Source organism: Phycodurus eques, chromosome 9, assembly GCF_024500275.1.
Source record: "Phycodurus eques isolate BA_2022a chromosome 9, UOR_Pequ_1.1, whole genome shotgun sequence".
NCBI lineage: Eukaryota > Metazoa > Chordata > Actinopteri > Syngnathiformes > Syngnathidae > Phycodurus > Phycodurus eques.
In genome coordinates, this window is record NC_084533.1 from 11324919 (window position 1) to 11341163 (window position 16245).

Here is a 16245-nt window from a genome sequence, read left to right on the forward strand (position 1 = left end):
GGACACACAGTATGTTGTATTGTTCAAATACTACTCAACATCTCTGACAAAACACTACAATATTCTTTTCTAAACTTCAGCACTTAAAAACAAAAAACAAATAACTTTGCTGATATAAAATATTTAATCTATATTAATAGACTTCACACTGATCTGATCGTCCTTGATCAGTATCGGCAAAATTAGCATTCTGTGCTGATCGGCTTTAATGTCATAATTCGCCGATCCGATCAATGACGTCATCGAGCAGCTCTTCACAAGACATTTACTCCGCGTCGCTGTCACGTATGAATCCAGAAGCTAGTTTATTTTTAGTCTTGTTTGCGTAGTACTATAACTATCTGATGGCCAATAAAGTTTACTTTCAATCTTGTGGGTGAAAAAACACCTCGTCGGTGTGGGGCTATTTTGCAGTGTCTCAGAAAAAACAACATACAAGTTATTTGCAGTCTGTGCACAACTGACGTAAGTCATGGGGAATGTCATCTAAATGCTTCAACACAACAAATTTGATCAGGCACCTGAAGAATGTACACAAGGAGCAGCATGTGGCATTCAAGCACCGCAGCGTGGGGGGAAAAAAAATTATTATAATAAGAATAAAAAAATAATAAAGAAAGAAAAAGCCAAACGGACGCAAGCTCTGGACAACACCCGTCCGTAAAAGTGAGAAAGATAGAGTAAGCATGTCATTAACAGTATTTATTAAAGTTATTTAATTGCAATAAAGTAATTTAATTACAGTAAGTGAGCACCCATTATTTCTGTTATGTTGATGTTGTAATGTTGATTTGACCTAAACTTATGTCAGTGACCAATCCTTGAATGCCCCCTAGAGGTCATTGATGTTTTAACTTTTGTCTAAAATGCTAGAGAATACGTTTGAAGATACTCCAGTATACAGTACACAAGTATATACAATAAATGAACAAGTCATGTAAACAGACGCATTGCTCCATCTTGTGATCGGATCGGTGATCGAGTACCGTTTTTTTAAACTTGCTGATCGGTCCCAAAAATCCTGATCGTGTAAAGCCTATACATTAATATACTTTTAATCTTCGAGGCCCCTCCTCTTGGCTGACATATGCTATCCCTTAACTAATTTCTGGTTTTCGGAATGTCCTGTGTGTGGCTGTGTACTCCATTTTCTCTTGAGACATACACACTTATAACAGTAATCTGCTTTTCATAGTTGAGTACTACTATTATTATTATTTGTTTGTCCTATTCGGCTGTAAGGTCCAGCAGAAATGAGGATCTGTATCCCTTTTATGGGGAACAGTTTTACTGTTCTTGATGACGGCACTTGACAGCACAGTTGATTTCTCTCAACTGTAACGAACGCGGTTCCAGTAAGACTTGGGTGAAAATTTTATTTTATTCCAGTGTTTACTTCGTAACATTTAACGATAGCTTAGCGCCGGCTTGGCATGGTTCAACCATATTCCCCTGTTCATTACTCCTGCCCTCCTTTAATGATCATGGTACTTGTTCAAATTGTAGCTTATTCGCCACCATGAAGGCAATGATTAGTGACGTTTAGCGGAGCGCCGTTTTAGCCACAATAGCAACTAGTAGCTAGCCAGCGGCAGCAAAGGAGCTTCCCGTCCGATGGGCTCGAAGCTAGTTTGTTTACTCGGAAGAAAATGTGATGACACGGAGGTAAATGTGCTGACATCATCAACAAACACTATGGCGATTGGTTGGTGGAGTCAGTCTTTGTCAGCCAATCACAGACGCGGTACTTTGATGGCAAACGCGTGATAGTCCCTTGTTGTTAACTGGCAAACTTAAGTTACTTAGACAACCGCGCATGTCATCTCATCTTCTCCGGATTGCACTATTTTCGACTAACATTGGAACACATGGGAACTGCCCAGAACAAAATAGAGCCAAATCCGAACACTTGGCATCTCTGCATATAGTCAAGTTATGATATTAAAATGGAGACACTTACTTCTTCTTCTCTTTGTCCCGCTTGAGCGTGGTGGAGCCCCCTGCCTGCTGGGCTTGATTCTGCAAGAGCTCAGTGGCAGTCTTTTTCTGTTTGAACGTGTTGAGCTCGTCGTCCAGGGACTTCCTTTTGTCCTCCAGCTTCTTCTTCTCGTCCTGGTGCAGCTTCTTCAAGCGGTCAAACTTCTCGTGCAACTGTGCGGGGCAATGATGGAGGAGACGTATGAAATGAAAGGAAAATGAAATCAGGTGAGGTGCTCTGGGACATGGCAGTAGCAGTGGGTTAACGATGCTAACCTCTTTCTCTGCTTCTTTGAGCTCCGCCTCCTTCTCTTTCACTCTCTGGACGAACATTTGCCGCATTTCTTCTTCCTTCTTCTGCAGCTCACCCATGAACTCATTCCTCTTTGCTTCGTATGTCTCTTGCAGACTAGCATGGCAAAAAGGAGATGGGAGTTGATGATGAAGGGCTTGACTCGAGATAAAAAAAAAAGGTAGAAAGGAGCCTTGTGTCTGGTACCTGAAGGGCTTGCTGTCAGGGTCCGTGTCCTTGAAGCCCATCTCCTCCAGCTTGCAGCGGCGGTACAGCTCATAGTGGCGTGTGTGTGTCTGCTCCCGCAGGTCCTCCATGTTCACCCGGATCAGCATTTCACGTAGTTTGACAAAGTCGCAGTGATTCTCGTTCTCCACTGTGGGAGACAGAGTGAATAAATGGAGGATTAAGAACTGCTCAGATCCAGTAGAACCCAAAAAACAGACCATGTCAAAATCTGTATTGACTGAGTTAATGTGTGAAACCACGTGACTACATGTGCATGCAAACACATGACCCAATGTCACAAAAAGCCTCTGGTTAGAAACAATTACACCATACTAGTTAAAATTTTAATCACACTGTAGTATAAGGACGAAGTGAAATATAGGAATGACCTGCAGCTTTTAAAAAGGTTTTCACACTTCTTTGAGCAATCACTGCAGAAAATGAAGCATTATTTATCCTGGAGGTTTGTGTAAAAGAATGTCTTCAATAAGCAGAAAATGTCTAAAAACAAGGAAATCAAAAGGTGTGACAGGTTGCGTGTAATATAGTTTACATATTAACATTACGTTGTGTTGTTTACACATTATGCTTTTGTTGGTTATAAATAGGTTTTGTTTTGCTTTTTTTCTGGGGGGGTGACAACTGTCAGGCTGCTGAAGTGGATGAGTCGCTTAAAAAGAAGCAAGACCTCCAAATTGATCCTTACAACTTGAACTTTGCTGGACATTTCACATCCACCAACTAATGGTTAACAAACTAGTGTGGCTGCTCGGTGCTTGAAGCACATATTTATGGATTGCTCAACAAGTCAATTAAAATCAATTGAAAGTCCATTAGTGTCATGAACATCCTGCAACAGCTCAACATGCTGAATGAGGTTGTACAAGCCGCAGGAGGAAAAAGGGCAACATAGACGGACGGCAGGGAGCCCGCTGCCATTTCCGGCGAGGCAGGAAGTGAAGCTGGCTTACCCTGCACCGTGCCCCAGGGATACTGACGAGCTTTCACCATCTTGTTCCCGATCTTCACCTCCTCCGTGCTGCCGACGACGGCAAAGGGCAAATGACTCTGTGGAGTAGAACGAGACGCGAGCGTTGGTCCACTGCCAGCTTGCTTATCACAAGTGACCAGTGACTAACACAAACAAAGCTTACTATATAAACAACTCTTTTCCGTATTACTAGATAAGACTTGTGCTATGAGGCTATGTCCACGTGTATACTTGTGGTTTTATAAAAGCTTTTTTTTTGTTTGTTTGTTTAAAATTCTACTGCTGCACCACATGAAATAGCAATGTTAGAAGATTTCCCAAAAATGGCTGTCAAATTGCAAAGTCTGGTTGAAAAGGCCACTTCAACCTGAGTACAACGCTCCAAAAATTTTGAAACTCGGATGATGGGTCCTAAGAAATTTTCTTATGTAAAAAAATATTGCCTTTTTGGGGAACGTTTTTGTGTTATATCGCCTAGAGAAAATCTGGTCAAAAACATTCAAATTAGAATAAAAGAGTATAACTTGATTATTTCAACACAGTATTTCGTCAAAACTTTTGTTTTGTTAGATACTTTGGGAATCCCTTCTCTGATTGGCTGACAAGTTTTAGATAAAGATATCCACCACTAAGCTTGTACGGACCAAAATTTCAAGGGGTTCTCCTAGTCGATGAATCAAAATTACCATGAGAATTCACACGGCATCACTTGCCCTAAAAACTTGACTTAAATAGCGCAAAGAGAACATTTATGACAAGAGCAGTGTGGGTAGTAGAACAGGTCATGTACTTCAGTAATAAATGTTTTCTTTTTTTGTGAATGTATTTTAGAGGTGTTTGAAGTGCTCATTCCATGTTTTTTTTTTTTTACAAAATTCCGCAAAGATGGTAGCAAATTGTCACATTGATACATGAGAAGACACTAACACGCATACATACACGCATTTAGTGTAAATTTAGTAGAAACAAGTGAAATTATCTGCCAGTGCAGAATTTTGCAGACTTAGATTTCTTAAAATAAAAAAAAAAAGTATCTACATTAAGCTTAAAATAAGATTGACATGCATATTCTAAGTATCAAATCAAGGAAATTTTATCTTAAAATAAGCTTAAAACACTTATTCTGAGCAACACCACAAGTCAATTAAATCTTAAAATAAGCTTAAAATACTAATTCTAAGCAACAAAACAAATAGATTAAATCTAAAAATAAGCTTAAAACACATTTTAAGATTAAATGGCCATATATATATATATATATATATATATATATATATATATATATATATATATATATATATATATATATTTTGTTGTTTAGAATAAGCTAAAAAACAAATCAAGGCAGATCTTAAAACTAGGACAATTTTTTTTTTTTTTTTCAAATTTGTTTCTTCTAATAAAATCCTACACACACCAAAAAAAATGTTAGTATGCTACTTGTGTAGCCACAGCTGGCTTGGGCAAGTCTGACGGAACCGTGGCTGCCATTCTGCACCCTATGGACCCTCAGACCGCCACCAATTTGAAAAAGTGTTTGTGTAGAAACGGCCTTGGAGGAAAAATACTATACTCATCCAGACCTCCTCCCCGCTGCCTTAGCATTTATAAACAAACACTGAACACAAACAGAGCAAAGGCACCTGTTCCTTTAGGTATTTTTGGCTCATGTGTGAAAAAGAAGAGAACATTTTCCCACACTGTCAGCTCTGAGCTGGCTGATTGTCAGCAGTGGCTATGCTTCACTGACTGCCTAAGTGATCACAGACAATGCATCTCCACATTCATAACTGCGTCTTACGTTCATGGTGGAGTTGATCTCGGCGACTGACTCATCATCGGTGGGGAACTGGTAGATCTGCACGCCGTTGCTCACTAGCTCGCTGGTGATTTTAATCTTGAACTTGGCAAGCTCGCTCTTGGAGATGGCATCAGACTTTGCAACGATTGGGATGATATTAACCTAGAAGATGAGAGGAGGAGACAGTGGTTACTGTACAATGGCATTGTTTAGAAAGAACAACATTGAGGGGTGCAGCTAAATAAAGTCAAGTGTTGAGTTTGTTCCTTCCCAAAGTAAAAATGTCCATACTACTTTTCTCTATTACCAATTCCTATGTGCCATGATTTATTGCAGATGTGAGGAGTTGAAAACTACAATTACCGACCAGAAAAGGATCATCTGACTACAATGGATCCGATTGGGCATCCTCCAGTTGTTTATGATACTGTCAATGTATTTAATATCATCATAACGTTATCAAAATGTAAGAGAGCGATACCATGTCTGCCCCATTTTGAGTCAGAATGCAATAATTTCAACAGTCAGACACACAACAGGAGGTGATGGAAAAACATGACTTTCACATCCACATGCCTAATTTCAAGCCTTTTTTTTTTTTTTGCAGCCAGAAGGTGAGCCTTTGAAGTATGGCCAAACATCCTCTGTTTCACGAGACTACTACTATACACTGTAAGTGTCTGTTCAGAGGTTAGATCTTGTGAATCGCTGTGATGTTCATCACAGGGCGCAGCTGCTCTGGCAAACGCTCGAATGGCTCGTGGGGGTGCATGCAAACGTGAACCCAGAGGACAGCCTCTTGCACCAACGAGGTGAAAGTCACGGTCGACTATGTTTCTCAGCTGACTAACACCGACGCGTTACTCGGGATGAGCTGCACACAGGCAGAAGGTTGTTGACCCGTGACGCGCTAATCCTTCCAGCCATGTCCAACATGAAGGATAAGCATTGACACACAAATTCTATTGGACACAAAATATATTTTCTTATTACACTTACAGTACTACCATAGTGCAAGGAATTCAAATTAAAAATACAATGGATACCCACTATTCCCGGGATATATACATTTATTTCTTCTTTTTTACCCTTAATGAATGAAAGCACCATTTAAAAACAGCATTTTAAGTTCACTTGGGTTATATTTGTCTAATAATTACATTTTTCTGATGATCTTAAAGTGAGGAAACTATGCAAAAATATAAGAATTTGAGAAGGGGCCCAATACTTTTTCACAGCACTGTAACCTTTATCAGTCCCACAATGGGGAAATGTGCCTCGTTTCAGTTGCAATAGTGGATACAGGAAATGCAAAAATATTAAACCCGCAAGAGAATACATTTGACTGCAAATGAGTCCGCTATTATAAGGTTGATGCAATAAATAAATTAAAATAAATATTGAAGCCACAATTTATTAACAATTATGATTGTAGAGTAATGATCATGTTGTGCAGTTGAACAGTATGCACAATTATTTATTCGCCAGGGATAGGGCTCAGGAGGGAGCCTGACTGTAAATGGGTGGGGGGAGTTTTTTTTTTTTTTTTTTAATCCCTGAAAAATTCTTGAATTAAGCGGGGGTATACCGCCAAAAAGTGTTTTGGGGGTTGGTTTTCCCCCAGAAAACTTTTTTTTCTTTTTTTTTTAATTTTTTTTTTTTTTAAATTGGAAAAAAATCCGCAGGTGCCGAACCACAGGTATACGGGGGTCAACTGTAAAATAATCCCCTGCTCTGTCACGGTTCATCTAATGCGGTCCAAAGAGATTGCAGATTTTTCAGTTAAAATTTTTTTGTGTATTGAATTACCTTTACAATGTGTTAAAAAAGTGTGGTTCAATAAATTTATGTGTGGAAGGGTAATTTTAAGGCTTAAACAATAAGACAATGTTTTAATTACATTATTAAAATGTATTTTCTATATATTTGGAAAGTAACTCCTGCAGTGAACAGCAGATCACTCTACTGGACCATATTGAAGATTATCTCGTGTAAATTGGAGGCATGGTGACCGAGTGGTTAGGACATTCGTCTAACAGTTCTGAGGTTGGGGATTCAACTCCGGGCTCCTGCCTTCCCGTGTGGAGTTTGCATGTTCTCCCCGTGCTTGAGTGTGTTTTTTCCGGGGTACTTCGGTTTCCTCACATATTCCAAAAACATGCTTCTTAGGTTAACTGAATACTCTAAATTGCGCTTAGGTGTGAATGTGAGTGTGAAGGGTTGTTTGTCTGTGCGTCCTGCGATAAAATGGCGACCAGTCCAGGGTGTACCCTGTCCCTCCCCAGAAGTCAGCTGGGAGAGGCTGAAGCACACCTGCAACCCTATTCAGGATAAGATGGTTGGATGGATGTAAATGGTGCCTTGGCACAGCCTCAACGCCCTTATGGCTCATTTTGACCACAGGAACGTTTTCGGAAGCCCATGGCGTGTTTGGTCCACAGAACTACTTTCCAAATTTATTGTAGTTGCAGCGTAATTTAACAGGGCGAAAGAAGACCCGGCTAAGGGAGGGGATAGTACACTATGGAAGTCCAGGAAGTTTTGGAGTGTGGCCTACAACATATCTGATTGGATGACTTATTGCCACTGAGACACATTATCAGTGGTATCGTACTTAGTTCATTTTTTGCATCCTTCACGAGCAGTTTGAGAGAATTTAAATTTCTACTGCTTTCTATTTATTCTGCTGCTGCGATGCCTTTACGCTTCTTACTTAGGAGGCCAATAATTGCATCTATCCTCATTTAAGGCACTACACAGTCAGTGAAATGGAATTAGGATGAATGGGGAAACATCACATCAATTATCCACATTCTACTACTAAACAAGCATTAAGGTGACCAATACATTCACCTTGCTGTCAAGCTTTTTCATGGTCACCAGGTCCAGGGATTTGAGCGAGTGTCCCGTGGGGGCAATGAAGTAGAGGCATGCATGGATGCGCGTGTCGTGGTAGCTGTGTAGTGTGCGCTTGATCTTCAACTCCTCTTGGAGATATGCTTCGAACTGGGTATCGATGAATTCCACAATGGACTTGTAACTGGCGGAAAAACACATGAGGACGGTTTATGGATGCACAGCGTACAGTAAACCTCCACAAATGAGTTTGACTTTAGACCATTTGTGTAAAAGTGTAAGCGTGCATAATTGCTTGCCAAGGTGTGATGTCATGTCAGTTGGTGCTAGTGTGTTATTTACGCTAGTATGCTAGCTAACACTAGGGATGTCCCGATCCAACTTTTTCACTTCCGATCCACTAGAGTTTTGGCTGATACCAATATCAGTCTGATCCGATTATCAGCAACAATCAGACATAATTTACTTATTCTGTAGAATGGAATGTTAGAAAAGGCTTGCTCAAGTGATATTACTCAGAGAAAAACAATCAGCAACAGTAGGTATGAGAAAGACTGAACCATTTATTATTAACCAATGGGTTACATAAGGTAACTGCTGTGCACATCTTTACCTCTGAGGGGCAGTTTGGTGCATGCAATGAGATAAACACTTGCATGACAAAGAAAGTAGAAGTCACAATCAAATATTGTTATTATAACTCATTTATCCACAGTTTGAAGAATATGTCTATATGTATGTATTCTTATATCGTCTGTTTTTATGTGTTTATACAGCGTTCTTGTACCAATATTTATTATTTTGATAAATATGTGCCGCAAGTTTGATGCTAATTTGCGTTAGCTCGTCAATGGTGTTTAGCTTTGAGCTACCAATTTTTGTGAACAAAAGCAAAGAAACGAAGTCTAATATATTTGAACATTTAATAGGTGTAATTATTTTGTTATCTTTGTTTAGTTTTACAGTGAACCTCAACTGGAGTCTCAAATTACTTTAAGCAAGCAACATTCACTCTTAGTCCTTCCTACAAAGTTAGCACCTTAGCAACCTGTTGTTGTGATCACGTGGGCTCTGCACACCATCCGGGAGCTTCTGGATAGAAGTGTTGGAGCGGAGCATGGAATGGACTGCTTGTATAAGAGTGGTAAAAATCTGAGCTTTCCGATCAAATCCTTGTTTTGTTTTTTTGCTGACATCGGACTGATTGGGATTGGGACACCCCTAGCTAATACTATTGATCAATCTCATGTGAAGGTGGTTTGTTTGTGTTGAATAATTTAACAACATCGATCCACAATTAAAAATTGTTTTTAGGGGGGCGTCAATTATTCACAGATTTTTGCCTTTCGCTGCAATGCTCGGGCACTATTCCCTGCGTGCAAATAGCGGGGGTTCACCGTAGACCCAGTCCTGTTTTATCACATCCATATGGAACGCACCTGTCTTCTTTGTTGATCTGGTCTCCAAAGCCCACAGTGTTGACGACGGTGAGCTTGAGGCGCACATTGCTTTCCTGCAGTTCGTAGGTGTTGGACTTGAGCGTCACCCCAGGCTGGCTGTGCTGGGTGGGCTCACCCTCGAACTTGGTGTTGAACAGCGTGTCCATCAGGGTGGACTTGCCCAGACCTGTCTCGCCTGGAAAACAGGAAGATGAAAATGTATAAAGGTGGTGGGTATGATCTGCAGTCTTTCTTCACCAAGTTACACACAGTTTCAAAGCCATGACAAAAGTAATTTACCCCCAATTTCACATTGGTGCTGTTGTTTTTACAGAAGAGAGAGAAGAAGAAAAAAAAATGCAGAAAAATTCCATTTTTAACAGGCAGTATAAGAAGGGGTTCATGATCTCCCCCAAGGAGGTGTTTTCATGCCTATTTGCTTGTGTGTTAGCAGAATTCTGCAATATCAAGATTTCCAAAAATGTCTGTCTTAGGGAGTGGTGCACGGGCCAATTAAAAAAAAAAATCCTCCAGTTTCAGGATTTCCTTTTCCATTTTTCAATAATAAATAAAGGCAAATTCAAGCATATAAATTTAAAGAAGGGAGGTATCTATGATTGTGTACAATTTTTGGGTGATAATTGCTCAGCAATGGTGGATGTCTTGCAAAGATGTGGCGTATATCCTTATTTATTTCAACTGAACGACACACCCAGACCCCTCCTTGAGCAGTCACCTTGTCGTGGTGGAGGGGTTTGTGTGTCCCAGTGATCCTAGGAGCTAAGTTGTCTGGGGCTTTATGCCCCTGGCAGGGTTACCCATGACAAACAGGTCCTAGGTGAGGGACCAGACAAAGCACGGCTCAAAGACCCCTAATGATGACGACAAACAATGGACTTTGTTTTCCCTTGCCCGGACGCGGGTCACCGGGGCCCCCCACTGGAGCCAGGCCTGGTGGTGAGGCTCGAAGGCGAGCACCTGGTGGCCGGGCCTGCACCCATGGGGCCCGGCCGGGCACAGCCCGAAAGGGTAACGTGGGTCCCCCTTCCCATGGGCTCACCACCTGTGGGAAGGGCCATATGGGTAGGGTGCAGTGTGAGCTGGGCGGTGGCCGAAGGCGGGGACCTTGGCGATCCGATCCCCGGCTACAGAAGCTGGCTCTAGGGACGTGGAATGTCACCTCTCTGGCAGGGAAGGAGCCCGAGCTGGTGTGTGAGGTCGAGAAGTTCCGACTAGATATAGTCGGACTCGCCTCCACACACAGCTTGGGCTCTGGTACCAGTCCTCTCGAGAGGGGTTGGACTCTCTTCCACTCTGGAGTTGCCCACGGTGAGAGGCGCCGAGCAGGTGTGGGTATACTTATTGCCCCCCGGCTCGGCGCCTGTACGTTGGGGTTCACCCCGGTGGACGAGAGGGTAGCCTCCCTCCGCCTTCGGGTGGGGGGACGGGTCCTGACTGTTGTTTGTGCCTATGCACCAAACAACAGTTCAGAGTACCCACCCTTTTTGGAGTCCTTGGAGGGGGTGCTGGAGAGCGCTCCCGCTGGGGATTCCATTGTTCTGTTGGGGGACTTCAATGCTCACATGGGCAATGACAGTGAGACCTGGAAGGGCGTGATTGGGAGGAACGGCCCCCCCGATCAGAACCCGAGCGGTGTTCTGTTATTGGACTTCTGTGCTCGTCATGGATTGTCCATAACGAACACCATGTTCAAGCATAAGGGTGTCCCACGTGCACTTGGCACCAGGACACCCTAGGTCGCAGTTCGATGATCGACTTTGTGGTCGTGTCATCGGACTTGCGGCCACATGTCTTGGACACTCGGGTGAAGAGAGGGGCGGAGCTGTCAACTGATCACCACCTGGTGGTGAGTTGGCTCCGATGGTAGGGGAAGATGCCGGTCCGACGTGGCAGGCCCAAACGTATTGTGAGGGTCTGCTGGGAACGTCTGGCAGAATCCCCTGTCAGAAGGAGTTTCAACTCCCACCTCCGACAGAACTTTGCTCATGTTCCGGGGGAGGCTGGGGACATCGAGTCCGAGTGGACCATGTTCCACGCCTCCATTGCTGAGGCGGCCGACCGGAGCTGTGGCCATAAGGTGGTCGGTGCCTGTCGTGGCGGCAATCCCCGAACCCGTTGGTGGACACCAACGGTGAGGGATGCCGTCAAGCTGAAGAAGGAGTCCTATTGGGCCTTTTTGGCCTGTGGGACTCCTGAGGCAGCTGATGGGTACCGGCTGGCCAAGCGGAATGCAGCTCTGGTGGTCGCTGAAGCAAAAACTCGGGTATGGGAGGAGTTCGGTGAGGCCATAGAGAAAGACTTCCGGACGGCTTCGAGGAAATTCTGGTCCACCATCCGACGTTTCAGGAGAGGAAAGCAGTGCACCACCAACACTGTGTATAGTGGGGATGGGGCGCTGCTGACCTCGACTCGGGACGTTGTGAGTCGGTGGGGAGAATACTTCGAAGACCTCCTCAATTCCACCGACACGCCTTCCCATGAGGAAGCAGAGTGTGGGTTTTCTGAGGCGGGCTCTCCTATCTCTGGGTTTGAGGTCACCGAGGTAGTTAAAAAGCTCCTCGGTGGCAGGGCCCCGGGGGTGGATGAGATTCGCCCGGAGTTCCTAAAGGCTCTGGATGTTGTGGGGCTGTCCTGGTTGACACGCCTCTGCAACATCGCGTGGACATCGGGGACAGTGCCTCTGGATTGGCCCTTTTTAAGAAGGGGGACCGGAGGGTGTGTTCCAACTACAGGGGGATCACACTGCTCAGCCTCCCTGGTAAGGTCTATTCAGGGGTGCTGGAGAGGAGGGTCCGTCGGGAAGTCGAATCTCAGATTCAGGAGGAGCAGTGTGGTTTTCGTCCTGGCCGTGGAACAGTGGACCAGCTCTACACCCTCGGCAGGGTCCTCGAGGGTGCATGGGAGTTCGCCCAACCAGTCTCCATGTGTTTTGTGGACTTGGAGAAGGCGTTCGACCGTGTCCCTCGGGGAGTCCTGTGGAGGGTGCTTCAGGAGTATGGGGTACCGAACCCCCTGATACGGGCTGTTCGGTCCCTGTACGACCGGAGTCAGAGTTTGGTCCGCATATCCGGCAGTAAGTCGGACTCGTTCCTGGTGAGGGTTGGACTCCGCCAAGGCTGCCCTTTGTCGCCGCTGGTCCACCATCCGGTCCACCATCCGATTCTGTCCATAACTTTTATGGACAGAATTTCTAGGCGCAGCCAAGGCGTAGAGGGGGTCCGGTTTGGTGGCCTCAGTATTGCATCTCTGCTTTTTGCTGATGATGTGGTTCTGTTGGCTTCATCAAACCGTGAGCTCCAACTCTCACTGGAGCAGTTCGCAGCCGAGTGTGAAGCGGCTGGGATGAGAATCAGCACCTCCAAATCTGAGACCATGGTCCTCAGTCGGAAAAGGGTGGCATGCCCTCTCCAGGTTGGGGATGAGATCCTGCCCCAAGTGGAGGAGTTCAAGTATCTTGGGGTCTTGTTCACGAGTGAGGGAAGAATGGAACGGGAGATCGACAGACGGATCAGTGCAGCGTCTGCAGTGATGCAGACTTTGTATCGGTCCGTTGTGGTAAAGAAGGAGCTAAGCCGAAAGGCGAAGCTCTCAATTTACCGGTCGATCTTCGTTACTACCCTCACCTATGGTCATGAGCTGTGGGTCGTGACCGAAAGAACGAGATCCCGGATACAAGCGGCCGAAATGAGTTTCCTCTGCAGGGTGTCCGGGCTCTCTCTTAGAGATAGGGTGAGAAGCTCGGTCATCCGGGAGGATCTCAGAGCAGAGCCGCTGCTCCTCCGCATTGAGAGGAACCAGATGAGGTAGCTGGGGCATCTGATTCGGATGCCTCCCGGACGCCACCCTGGTGAGGTGTTCTGGGCACGTCCCACCGGGAGGAGACCCCGGGGACGACCCAGGACACGCTGGAGAGACTACGTCCTTCGGCTGGCCTGGGAACGCCTCGGGATCCCTCCGGAAGAGCTGGATGAAGTCGCTGGGGAGAGGGAAGTCTGGGCGTCCCTGCTAAAGCTACTGCCCCCGCGACCCGACCCGGATAAGCGGTAGAAAATGGATGGATGGATGGATGGACACACCCAGAGTCTATTTGAGTGGAAGTTTCTATTTGAGGAAATAATCAGTCAATCATAAATTATTTTTTAAAAAGTAATATTGAAGATGCAAACAAAATATACAGTACATGTAAATGCAAGGACAAGTACAGAGATAGCGAGCGGCTTGTTTGCTACTGTATGCTGATGTTCATTTATCTCGGAGGCAGTCAGATGACTCATTTAGCAAGCTCAGTCTATTTTTAATTCTTCACAGCCTGACCCACCATCCATGTTGGCCCACTTTTGTAGGATATCCCACCATTTTACCGAAAATAATTGTTAGGCTACTTCTCTGAATCCTAAACCGCATTTTTATATTTACAGTATATACACCAATAGTTAGTTAGAAATAATTTGCAAGGCCAAGCCACACTACAAGAAATTAAATTTTTCCAAATTCAATTGAACTCTGTAAAATGGATGAAAATTACACGCAGAAATATTTATTTTGGAGGGGAAAATTAAAGATTTTGGCCTCCTCTTGCAACGCTAGATCACCATCACTTTTAACTAATATATTTACCATAGTTTTGCACTTCATGTCCCACCATAATAAGAGACAATAAATACTGTAGTGTGGTAGGCCTAAAAGTTAATTACAACCCATATCCTAAACTCAACAGAAAAAGATCTACGGCCTTTTAAATGTGACATTCACAGTACTTAAAAGTCCCACCATAATTACCAATAATAGATACAGTAGTGCCCAAGAGTTAATTAAAAATGATAAGTATATTGACTATTATTATACCTTCTTCCAAAATTTACATTCACAGTACTAAAAGGTCCCACCTTAATTACCAACAAATATAGTGTAGTTGGCCTAAGAGTTAATTACCTTTTTCCAACATTTGTACCTTTTTCAACATTTGCATGAGTCACAGTTTTACACTTGTCTTGCAGCAGTGTCCAAACTGCCACCCGGGGACCATTTGCGGCCCTTACTTTATCATGGCAATACCCCAAACAACCAGGACCTCAAACTGCCAGTACCCCAACAGGGCCAGGGTCTGAGGGCCCGATTATAGCTGCTCACAGCTCTCATTTTTATTTGAGATTCTGGTTTTCAAGTACATTCCAAAAACCTGCATGTTAGGTTCATTATAGACTCAAAATTGTGTAAATGTGAGTGTGACTGGTTGTTTGTCTTTGTTCCCGGAGATTTACTGGCGATGACCAGTCCACGGTGTACCCCGCCTCTCGCCCGAAGTCAACTGGGATAGGCTCCAGTACCCGTGACTCAAATGAAGAAATGCATAGTTTCCAAGGTTTCCATTTTGCTGCCACAGTTTTTTGTGATTGACACAAAAAAAAATTAGATATCTAAACAAATAACTACCTCATTTACAGAAAATAAATAGCCAAAGCAAAGATGCCAGAAAAGACACAAAAACAACTAGAATCTCTTTGTACTACCATGATTAAAAGAGCAAAACAAAAACAGATTTCCAGAGGAAGTGCTTAGTGATGTGTTCAGGAACTGGTGTGCGGAATCGACAAAAACGGCCACTCTTGCTTGACTTGCTCGCCACAGACGGTCATCTACTGTTGACCAAAAGCAGCGAGACCTTAAACAGAGCTTGACCTTCTGAGGAGCTCGGAGTATAACTCAAAATGTTTGTGGAGCGCTGCCATCCGTTTTTACACTCATTTCCACACAAAACTGTTAGTTCTAATGACAACAAGCACATAAAAATAAATAATTCAAATGGCAGTCATTATGCTTATTTGTCAATCTGTTGTCACATATGACATACTCACCGACGCAGAGGATGTTGAAGCAAAATCCATGGTTGACAGATTTGTTGACCAGCTGGTCAGGCATGCTGTCGAAGCCAACATGACCGGCGAGAGGTACGGCACGGGCACCTTCTCCCTAAACACAAGAAAGAACAAAAAGGATTGAGTGAATACTCTCCTACAGCAGATTACCATCCTTTCTTTCACTCTTGATTAATAGTTGTTAGTATCCGTTACATAGTTCCGCTGCTGACTTCCTGTTTCCTGGCCTCTCGACTTTCTACCCACACCAGGAAACCACAGCGCAAGTGTGAATATTTATTGATCATTTTACGAGGTTCACACTTTAAGATAATTGGCCACAATATTAGGTGCACAGGTACAATCTAATGAGATCCAATAGTAAAGGTCTGTCTTTATGAAAATAATAATGATCCTGTTTGAGTGACACCGTTCACTAGTGTTTGCTACACTTCAGGCTATGTCATACTAAGAGGTGTTACAGATCTTATCGAGGTTTCTAATAAACTTTACACCGATCTGATCGGTTTGATCGGTATCGGCCAATAATTAGCATTTTATGCTGATCAGCTTTTATGTCATAATTCGCTGATCCGATCAATTACATCATCAGTCGGCTCCGCAAAAGACATTTACTTCGAGTCGCCGTTGCGTGTGAATCCAAAAGCTAGTTTATACAACATGTAAGTTATTTGCAGTCTGTGAACAACTGAAGTACGTCGTGGGGAACATCATCTAAATGCTTCAACACAACAAATTTGATCGGGCACCTGAGGAATGTACAC

General features: G+C 43.8%; 1 protein-coding gene across 5 annotated transcripts in view; it reads right to left on the minus strand.

Moving 5' to 3' along the window:
• The window catches only part of septin6 (septin 6), a 33374-nt gene that overhangs the window by 11583 nt on the left and 5546 nt on the right, over positions 1-16245 (minus strand). For all 5 annotated transcript variants that reach the window (XM_061685062.1, XM_061685059.1, XM_061685061.1 and 2 more), the window contains exons 2-9: positions 15461-15575; positions 9585-9780; positions 8143-8329; positions 5290-5451; positions 3469-3565; positions 2477-2645; positions 2254-2386; positions 1961-2151 (exon numbers count right to left, since the gene is read on the minus strand). In XM_061685062.1, coding sequence (XP_061541046.1) covers positions 1961-2151; positions 2254-2386; positions 2477-2645; positions 3469-3565; positions 5290-5451; positions 8143-8329; positions 9585-9780; positions 15461-15575 — 1250 coding nt within the window. The remainder of the gene's footprint in view (positions 1-1960; positions 2152-2253; positions 2387-2476; positions 2646-3468; positions 3566-5289; positions 5452-8142; positions 8330-9584; positions 9781-15460; positions 15576-16245) is intronic.